General features: G+C 49.9%; 1 protein-coding gene across 3 annotated transcripts in view; it reads left to right on the top strand.

Moving 5' to 3' along the window:
* The first annotated feature begins 250 nt into the window (after nt 1–250).
* Nucleotides 251–10,699, top strand: part of GRAMD1B (GRAM domain containing 1B) — a 178,474-nt gene continuing 168,025 nt past the window's right edge. For all 3 annotated transcript variants that reach the window (XM_036860720.1, XM_036860721.1, XM_036860719.1), the window contains exon 1: nt 251–624. In XM_036860720.1, coding sequence (XP_036716615.1) covers nt 251–624 — 374 coding nt within the window. The remainder of the gene's footprint in view (nt 625–10,699) is intronic.

Here is a 10,699-nt window from a genome sequence, read left to right as displayed (position 1 = left end):
AAGCAGCGGGCGCGCGAGGGGAGCCCCGGAGGGCGGCCGGGCGGCCGAGTTAGACTCCGGGGCGGTCGCGCCGCGGGCCCCCGCGCTCCCCCGCGCTCCCCCCTTCCGCGCGGCGCTCCGGGAGACGAACTTGCTCCGCTCGCGGCTCGAGCGGCGAGCGTTTCCTAACGTGAGAGGCCGGGCGCCGCGGGCGAGGGGCGGGGAGCGCGGCCGGCGGGCGGCGAGGCGCCGGGCGGAGGCGGCGGGCCCCATGCCGGCGGCCAACATGATGGAGAGCCTGCAGCCGCCCGCCCTGCAGGTGCCCGAGCCGCGGGGCGCGCCCGAGGGCAGCCTGGTCTGGTCCAGCTCGTCGACCCCCACGCTCCGCCGCCGGCGCTTCAAGATGCGCCGCACCAAGAATGTGCAGGAGCCGAGCCTGGAGGCCGGGCTGAGCCGGGAACTGCCCGGCGTCTTGGCTCCGGGCAAGGAGTTTCTGCAGCTGCCGTCCATCGAGATCACGCCCTCCAGCGACGAAGACACCCCGTGGTCCAACTGCTCCACGCCCAGCGCTTCCCCGCGCCGCAAACGCTTCCTCCTCCGCAAGTGGCTGCGGGTGAGTGAGCGGAAGGAGTGCAGCGAAAGCAGGTACGTGCCTGTCCCGCCCCAGCCTTCTTCCCTTTTCCTCCCCCGGCCTCCCCACAGCCGTCGGGGAGGTGGGGTGGGGGGGTGCCCAGGGCACCCCGGGGAACTTCGCCGAGGATTGCAGGAGCCCTTCGCCAGGGTGGACGGCTTCCCCCACGTGTCACCCATCTCCCCAGTCCCGGCCGGGGGGCCGGTGACTTTCCATTACACCCGTACTCGGGGCTTCATGCTGCGTTCCATCCCATTGGATCCTCACAGCAACATGAATACTAACAACCATAGCAGCTGATGTTTATTGAACCCTTATCATTCTCGGTCAGTATGATGAGCACTTCACGGTGCATCTCCACATTTAATCCCCACGAAACCTCTTTGAGATGGGTACTCCTGTCAGTCCCATTGTACAGACAGAGATCGTAGAAGGCAAGACGTTAAGTGGCTCCTCCACTCAGACTTCAGTTTCTAAGCTCCATTTCAATTTTTATTATTTTATTTTTGGCCACCCCCGGTTGCCTTTCCTGGCCCCCATGTGTAGAGGAGGTGGCGGAGTATTCACACTGAGTGAGTCACATTTCTTATCACACAGAATCTTTAGACATCTAGGCCTGGTCCACACCATTATGGTTTGTGCCAGCTACTTCTTGTCTGGATAAATGTGGCATCTGAGTAGTCGGGAAGTTTGCTTTCCCTAGACAGAGAACTGGTGTAGAAGACCATAGGGCAGCTCCACACAACCTTGGCCAGGGGTTGTGTTTGAGCCAAGGCCATTGCCTGGTGGAGGAGGGGGGGCAGTCCTCAATGGCTCATTGATGTCTTGGACCCTACCCATTTACCTTCAGACTCTAGGGCCCTGTCTCCTAACAGTGGTCTGTGCCTTTGCGTGGGGCAGACAAGTGATTGGCCACCTTCCCCGGGACTCCTCCTCCCAGTCTATTCAATTCCATTCATTTCAGTTCAACAAGTATTTATTGGATGTTCTTGTGAGTTCAGTCTGGTACCAGCTAATGGTGCTATGGCCAGGAGGCAGGGAGGGAGGGTGGGTAGAGCTGGGTAGAGTGTGGGGATGTGGAAGTTGAGAAGGAGGATGGGAGGAGACTTGGATAAGAAATTATGGCATGTGAGTTTCCCTGGTATTGAGGAGATGGAATCTTTGGAAGACATATACTGTGTGTGCCATGTGGTACAGAAGACTTCTGGAAGGAAGAGGCTCAAACCACAACACGTACAGAAAAGTAGTAGAAAACAGGAAGACTATAATGTCAGGGGCATGAGATCAGGAAAGGGGAACAGTACAGATGAAGGCATAAGAACAGGGTGAGATGCGTCGTTGAGGGGGCGCTGAGGAATTGGGCTGGGTTACACAGATGATGAGCATTTTAAGCCTGCCAGGCTTCCTTTCTCTTTTTTGGTTGTAATGACTGGATGTGGTTATCCCTGCAGGCGCAGATGTAAAGCTTGGTTCTGGGGCTTTTTGGGGACCTGAGGATAACAATTCTTTCTGTACTCTTACTTCATCCTGTCACCTTTTCCAGAGAGTAGAGGGAAATGGGGCAAGCTTGGTGGGAGCTAATCTTGAACTAAAATAGTTCATCCGTGTTTGTCAGCTTTCCCCTCAAATGTGAGAAACCCTAAAAGAGGCCCTATTTTGATCCTGAGATTCTGCCATGTATACTGAGGACAGCATATGGGGAAGATTCTTAACGCTGGTAGCCAGGGAAGGGATAGGGGAGGGTTTGGTTAGATTTAGGGAAGTCTGTCTTGGTTTTGAGAGTTGTCTAAAGGTGCAGTGGAGGGACTTCCCTGGCCGTCCAGTGGTTAGGACTCTGCACTTTCACTGCCAAGGGCACGGGTTCGATTCCTGGTCCAGGAACTAAGATCTCTGCAAGCCGTGTGGGCAAAAAAAAATTTTAGTGGAATCTTCATTTTTGTTGGAGCAGGAAACATACTTTTAAATCAGGAAGGGTTTTCACCTTCGAGGAGTAGTTTAAAAACTGGCAGTTGGGGAATTCCCTGGTGGTCCAGTGGTTAGGACTCCACACTCTCACTGCCAAGGCCCAGGTTCGATCCCTGGTCGGGGAACTAAAATCCCGCAAGCCGCATGGCACAGCACACCCCCAGATGGCAGTTGTTTTCAATGGCGGCTTGCTGGATTAGAAGAATATATGTACATATGTATAAAAAGACAATCTCTGGATTCAAACCCAAATTTGTCTGACTCAGATCTCTACTCTTAACCACTGTTAAACTGCCTCCTGTTGGACTCTATCTCGACTGTGGCCAAAACAAAAACCCATCTCTTTTAGGCCTTGGAAGTAGAAGGCTTCTTGGAAAGAAAAGAAGCAGTCAAGTGAAGGGGTGCTTGTAAATGGCCAAGATGATTCCCTGAGGAGGAATTGACATTTAGAGGCAATAGGGCACAAAGAGAATTGGAACTCAAGTCAGGAGACCTGGGTTTAAATTTAAGTTCTGTCATTGCTTCGCTGTGGAACCTTGGACACCTCCCTTCACCTCTGTTTCATCTTCTCCATCTGTGGATTAGTGGGAGGTCTCAAGTGATACACGTGGAACTGTTTTGTAAACGTCCTCTTGCTGTGCAAGGGGGAAGGATTATTGTCATCATTCTGTGAGTGGCTCACATGGAGTGGATGTGTGCTTGAGAGTATAGGTTACGTACTCACGTGTCCTGGAGCAGGCCCTGGGACTCCTCACATGTTACACGTTCTGGATATAATGATTGGAAAGTGACCCAGCTCAGGCTTGGATTAGGGGGATTAGCACACCAGGCCCAGCACAGCGTCCTTCCTCTTCACTGTCCCCACCCCAAGTCTACCTCTCCGCAACAGAGAAAAGCCCCTTTCAGGCCTGCGATGCAATTCTGTCTGATGTGGTAGAAGGCACGGGGTCAAGAGGGCCTCAGCTTGTGGATTTTAACTGCACAAAAATGAAAATATAAAGAGAATCAGGAGACCCCTTTCTTTTCCTTAATCCTGGGAAGAAAGAAGTAGAGAAAACGGTGAAGTTAGCAAAGACCTTGGGGGCCAGTACTCTGAGTCCAATTTTGTCTGTTTCATCCTTGGATCTTCACTGTCTAGCACTGTACTTGGCCTTTCGTCATGATCAATAGATGTTTATTGATGTGTAAATTAATAATGATTGAGTGAATGATTCCTTCTTCTCTCCTCTTTGGAGTGAAATTATCCTTATTCATGAATGAGGGAAAATTTCCTGGAGGACATGAGTCCAGAACTGAGTTTTTTGATGTGTGACAGCTTTATTGAGATATAATTTACATGCCATACAATTTAGTCAGTTTTAAAGTACATAATTCAATGGTTTTTAGTATATTCACAAATATGTGTAACTATCACCACAGTCAATTTTAGAACATTTTCATGACCTCGAAAAGAAACCCATACCCTTTGTATATCACCTTCAATCCCCCTCTACTCCTCGCCCCCAGCCCTAGGCAATCACGAATCTACTTTCTGTGGAGAGCTGAGTTTTGAATGGGAACCAGAAGCCTCTGGTGAAGGCAGTTTGGGTGTGTTGGCTTGAAGATGGGGATGGATGACCAAGTGTGGTCTTGATGAGGGATGTGGAAAAATGAGGGTGGTGAGGTGATGGGCCGACAGACTATGATTTATGCTGAAGAGTTTGCACTTCAATTAGTCAGTCAGTCAACAAAGATGTATTGAGATCCTATGGACAGTGTGCTTTGTCTGCAAAGAGGATTCAACTCAACGGGGAGCCATTGTAGGTTCCGGAACCCAGGAGAGACATGCTCAGAGTGGTATTGGAGGCAACGAATTCTTGCTGTTCTGTGTGAACCAGGTGCGAGGTAGAGGCCTGAGCCTTGCGCTGTTCTTCCGGCACTTACTGTTACAGCTGGGAATTGTCATCTTAGCCACTGTTTAACATAAGGTGGCACCGTTTTTTGCTGGCCGTGTTGCCCTCTGAGCTCCACGGATAACGTAGTCTGAAGTTGATGGGGCAGGCTTTTAGAATTAGTACCTGCGTGTCTGCCCAAATCCCTTGGCCATAACTGGTTGTGGTGATTGTTCAAAACCCAAATTGAGGATTAGAGTCCCTCTCTCACCCGCTGGATTACGGCAAGAGGTCAGAATTGGACAGAGACACAACTTTTGTGATGGCATCCTGACATCATTCTCTGGAGGGGGAAAGGAGCGCTGACAAGGGGCAAGGGTGTAGGTGTGGCCGCCCGACGGCAGGCTGTCTGTCTGGGGGACACAGAAGCGCTTCTCTGCTCTGTCTCCCCAGGACGCCCTCCTTATTATCACCTCTTGCACCACTTTCCCGTGGCAGTTCTGTCCCCTCTTCTGTGTGACACATCTACCCTGTCATGACTTCTGCTCGGCTGCACACCTGACCTCAGGTGGCGCCTCTCACTGATTCTGCCAGCCTGGCGAGCCTGGTTATCTAACTGTTGCCAGTCTAGCCGGCATGTGGGTTTGCACGTAATGATTATTCATCATTGGTATATTTATCGTAAGTCTTCATCCCCTTCCTCTGACCTTCGGAGGGAGTCTTGCTTTCGGCTTCAGCTCAGTTTCCAGGGGGCAGGCTGATGTGCGCTGCACCCGTCAGCTCGGTGCGGACCCTGACATCTAGGAGAAGCACAGAGAGTGTGGGAGGGAGGTCATTCATGTCTTTCTTCACACAAAGCATCAAACAGGAGACCTGTGATTTGTCAGCAGATTAAATAAGTAATTGGTGCTGGATAAGGTTAAACTAGGAAAAACCTCTCTCCCAGACCCTTATTTCCTTGAGGGCGGGGACTGCATCTTACTTTCTGCTAAGAGCCTTAAACACACATTTAATCCTCACAACAAACCCCCAGGTGGGTTTTACAGCTGAGGAACCTTAAGTTCAGAGATTCACTTGCTCCTGGTCACACAGAAGCAAGGGTGAGATCGGAATCACGTTCTTCTGATTCCGGAGCCCGTGCTCTTCACAGCTACACTGAACCATCTCCCCGGGGCCTGGGAATAGTTGGCCCTTGCGTGTTTGAGATCACACCCACGTGGAAAGGGAGGTTCTGAAGGAGGTCGGGAGGATGGGAAGGCCACTGAGGATAAGTGTGTAGGTGTCAGAGGTCAGAGGTCAGCACGGGGATGTGTGAGGGCGGTGCTACCTGGCGTAGGTGAACTGCTCCGTGAGAAGCAGCCAACCTTGGGCTGTAGATGTGGTTTCCAGATTCAAAGAGTCTGTGGAAACGGAGAAGGTAGATCTAAGCCCCATGGGCTGATTCACACTGGCCAGTTTCCTCCATGGCAGTTGGTATTTCGAGAGTTTCCGTGGTGGTTTTGCACTCAGGAAGTGCCAGTTCCATGTCAGGGGAGAGACTGGGATTTTCATGGGGCAGATTAACAGGTGATAACTCTGCCCCGCTTGGTTAGTTTCTCCCAGGTACCATCTGTACGCCAGTTGCTATGCTGGGCACTGATAACTGCTTCTAGGGTAACTCCGGAGTTTTCCTTAGGACGCGTGAATGGCTGAGCTGCCGGTGGGGAATTTCCTTCTTGACCCCAGTGGGTGAGCCGCTGGGCCCTGAAGCGGGCGTTCAGATACAGAGCCCAGCTGGCCTGAGAGCCCAGACGTGGTTGCCGGGTCGCTGTGTGTACAAGAGCTTTACAAAGTCTGCAGGCTTTTCCTGGAGGCTTTGCCCTCTTGGGGTTCTTTCCTCCAAAGCCCATATCAGTGCAGTGACTCGCTAAGGGGCAGTTGTACCTGGTGTGAAGGGAGATGCTTTTCAACATCTTTCGGGGTGGGTGGGAGGTCTATGAGCTCTTGTCCTGTGACTTTGGAGCCTAAGGAACCTTCCTTCTCTAGGAGGAGATGGTGAGGCTTCCTTTCGGGATGCATAACGGAAAATCAGATGTGGAAGGAAGGCAGGATGGAGATGCCTCAAGCTGGGGCACAGAGATGTCAGGCCGTGGCCTGCCCCCGCCAGCCTCCATGCCACTGCGGGCAGCCAGGTGCCGCCTTCTGAAGATAGCCCTGGTGTCAACTGTTCTTCCCTGTTTTCAGACCATGTGTCTGGGTAATCTTCATCAAAGTCATCACTAGGAAGGTGCGGCTGTTCCTTCGCTAAGACCAGTGGTAAAGAGGAGACAGAGGAGGACACCCATGGCTTTTTCATTTGAGGCCCTGATACACCTTTTGGGTCAGATGCTGTGAAGCCCTTTCTTCTGCATCCTTTGTACGTATTCTAACTGGCTCTGGTTGTTCCACCCTGATTCTGTGGATAAGATAAAGGAAACGGGTGATTAGGCACGTCTCAGTGGCAGATCTGGGTTACAGTCTGGAACTCAGGCCTCTGACCTAAAGTCTGGGCTAATTTCTATCTGTCACGTCTCTGGAGCTTCTGCCAGCCTGGTGCCTCCTTCCTCCATGATCTGACCATAGAGGTTTTTTGGTCTTTGCTGCTTCTGGTTCACAAGTTTAGTCAGGAAATGAGGGGGCTGAGTGAGGGGACTGAAAAAAATAATCCACAACCCACTTGGTTTTTCCACTTTCTTTTGCAACTATGCAAAAAGAATTTGCCTTGGGGCCCCGTTTGGGCAGGGGTGAGTGTGGTAGCCCATGTATCATTTGCTCCAGCAATTAGGAAAATACAGAAAGATGATGGACGGTTAGTTTAGCAATACTGTTTTTTTTTTTTTTTTTGAAGCAGCTGCGTAGCACAGGGAGATCAGCTCGGTGCTTTGAGACCACCTAGAGGGGTGGGATAAGGAGGGTGGGAGGGAGACGCAAGAGGGAGGGGATATGGGGATATACATAGCAATACATTTGAGTCTCTCCAAGAGTTTTCCAGCTTGTCTTTTTTTTTTTTTTTACTCAGTTTACTGTTTTTATTTATGTGTGTATTTATTTATTGCCCATGTTGGGTCTTCGTTGCTGCTTGGGGTCTTTCTCTAGTTGCCGCGAGCAGAGGCTACTCTTCGTTGCGGTGCGCGGGCTTCTCATTGCGGTGGCTTCTCTTGTTGTGGAGCACGGGCTTCTGGGTGCTCGGGCTTCAGTAGTTGTAGCACGCGGGCTCAGTAGTTGTGGCTTGCGGGCTGTAGAGCGCAGGCTCAGTAGCTGTGGCTCGAGGGCTTAGTTGCTCCGCAGCACGTGGGATCTTCCCGGACCAGGGATCGAATCTGTGTCCCCTGCATTGGCAGGCGGATTCTTAACCACTGCGCCACCAGGGAAGTCCCCCCAGCTTGTCTTAAAAGAAATTTTTACATGATAAAAGTCAATGAATATTGTATGTGTGATCAAATAGCTAGTTAATATAAAACTTTTGGACAGTAGGGAAAAGGAAAAGAGCTCATCATTTTACTACGCTAACCCAAACATTAGTAGCATGCTTGGTGCATTATCTCCCGGTATTTTTTCTCATTCAGAGGCTTTTTTTGGCCATGCCATGTGGCTTGTGAGATCTTAGTTCCCCGACCAGGGATCAAACCCTTGCCCCATGCAGTGGAAGCGTGGAGTCCTAACCACTGGACTGCCAGGGAATTCCCCAGAGTTTCTTTCTGATTGAAACTTTCCTTTTTCATCAGCTCTTCTGCACCTTGTACCTGTATAAAGTAAGGGAGAACATAAACCCAAAGGTTAAGGACAGGTAAGTCTGTGAAATAAGGAAAATAAAAGGATTTCTGAAGCATTGTTTCTGGAGGAACCATCAGAATGAGACATTTCTCCAAAGGGGGGGATACAAGCCCTCTCATCAAAGAAGATGCCTCTTAGCTTCGTTCTTCTGTTCTCTGTGACCCAGGCTTGGCGTGAGTGCCTGTCTGACCCCTCAAAGCAGCCTGCCTTGACCCGGCAAGCATTTGTTTCCCAGCTGGGTCATTACACTGGGAAGCTCTTCCTGACCTTTCTGTATTCTTGGGATTGGATGGAATGACAGTAATAAAGGTTACTCTGAACAGGGTGGAGCTTCTCCAGAGAACAGTTTGCCCTTAGCGTGGGTGATACCATGTGTTTTCTCTGTCTATGATGAAGCACATCTTCTCGACATGTGAAGATCTCATTAAAAAAAAAAAAAAAAAAAAAAAAAAGGCCCCAGGAAAGAGATTGCACCACCTCTCCTCTCTTGGTTACTTCTTTCTATGTTTTCAAGTCCTACTATTGAGAAAGTTCTGCTGAAGATCTAACTGAAATCCCCCATGGTATAATTCAAACTCATTCTCTCTTGTTTTGTCCTCAGTGAAGATGAGAGACTATCAGGTCATTATCCTTTGAGAATATTCCTTCAGAGACTTATTGTTAGTAACTTGGGCTGTTGCTTCCAGATAGTAAGAGAAGCCTTGATTTGGGCTACCAGTTACTTGGTGCTCACTGATTCCCCGGTGGAGGTTGTGGAGCCCTGCAGACACAGTGGAGGAACTGGCAACCACACACGTTAGAAGGCAGAGCCAGTCTCAGAGGTGAGCAGAGTAGGAAGTGGCCCGCCCATTCAGAAAGTTCTTAGGGACACTGGACAATTCCTCTGAAGTGCCTTCTCCATGCTTGGACTCCTTCCCAAAATGCCTCTATTAGTTGACACGCCTTTTGTTTAGCAGCCAAAGAGATTAGGCTGAAAATGTAGATAACTCAGGAGAAGTAATTCTCAAGTTCAACAAACATTTTTTGGGCACTTACAGAGAATCAGGTGCTGTCCTAGGTGCTTGGGGCACAAAGATGGATACAAGTGGCCCTTCCTTGAGGAGCTCACAGCCTGTGGGGGAGACTAGTGTGCAAAAGATAATTTCAGTAGAATATGGAATTTGGACTAAAACATTAAAAAATAAAGGTCTGAGGAAAAGATCTGCTGGGAGGGAGATGGGAGGAGCGTCCTGGGACCTAGATTTCACCCCCGAATAGCCTTACTTTTCTCGCACTCAGCTGCCACCCCTTAGTACCTACAGTTCTGGTCTGCATCTCGCTCAGAGAATCTAGTCTTCATGGTAGATGAGATTTGTGTGGTCATTTCACCTTTGAGCAAACTGAGAAGTGCAAGGTCAGTGGACAAAGCTGGTCAGTGGCAGAGATGGCTCTAGAATACTGATCTCCTGCAACCTAACTATCGTATTCTGCCCACCCCATGTCCCTAGGAGCCTATCTTGGCCCAGGATGGAGCCATATCTTCATCAGCGAACCAGGAAGCTCAGACAGGCCTCATCCATTGTTAGGGGCAGGGTGATGGTTGTCCTAGGGCGACTGCCTTTGTGCCAGTCCAGGGGGCTGTCTTGAGGCAGCATCGGAGGTAGAGGCTCTGGTTCTGTTATTTATTTATTTATTTTTTGCTGTGTGGTCCTGGGCAGGTTACTCAGTCTCTCTGGGCCTCAGTGTCTTTCTCCTTGGTAAAATGGAGAGTATACATTTCTTCTTCATCTTGTAAGACAGAATTCAGTAGATGTGTCTGAAGAATTATGCTCATGTTATCATTAGTTAATAAAACTGAGATTTCTTTGGTGGTCTGTGAGGTTTTGAGTCTGCTGCTCTGGTTAGTATAAGCTGAACAGTGGTTTGTTGTTGCTTTGATGAGATGTCACTTTTCTGATATATTGATACGTGGTGAAAATGAGTTTATACTTTGTGGGCTGCTCTTGGCTGGCTGTCTCTTCAGTGTTGGTCTGCTTAAGGTTCTGAATCCAGGCTTATTTCTCCTTCTCCGTCTCCCCTCCCTCTCCCTCACCCCACCCCCTTTCCTTCTCCTGAATCTACATACTATCCTTGGACTATTTTATTCACTCTCTTGAATTTAATTATTCCTGCATGGTGATGATTCTCACACTTACATCTCAGACCTCATCTCTTTCCTGAGCCTTAAGCTCATCTCTCCAACTGGCTGATGGGCATTTCCATTGGAATGTTCTTCAAAACAGTCCATAACTGAACTCTTCACCTTTCCCTCCAAACCAGTTCCTCTCACTCTGTTCCTTGAGGGGAGGGTTGGTACCCTTCAGTTTTGCACGGTTTCCCTCCTTTGGAGGAAGTCTGTCTTCTCATCTCCACCACCATCTCGGCTCCCTGGGCCATCACCATCTCTCACATATGTTACTCAAGCGTCCTCCTAACTGGTCTC

This window comes from Balaenoptera musculus, chromosome 8, assembly GCF_009873245.2.
Source record: "Balaenoptera musculus isolate JJ_BM4_2016_0621 chromosome 8, mBalMus1.pri.v3, whole genome shotgun sequence".
In the NCBI taxonomy this organism is placed as follows: domain Eukaryota; kingdom Metazoa; phylum Chordata; class Mammalia; order Artiodactyla; family Balaenopteridae; genus Balaenoptera; species Balaenoptera musculus.
Note: the sequence above shows the minus strand (reverse complement) of the source record. Positions and strands in the feature narration are given on the sequence as shown.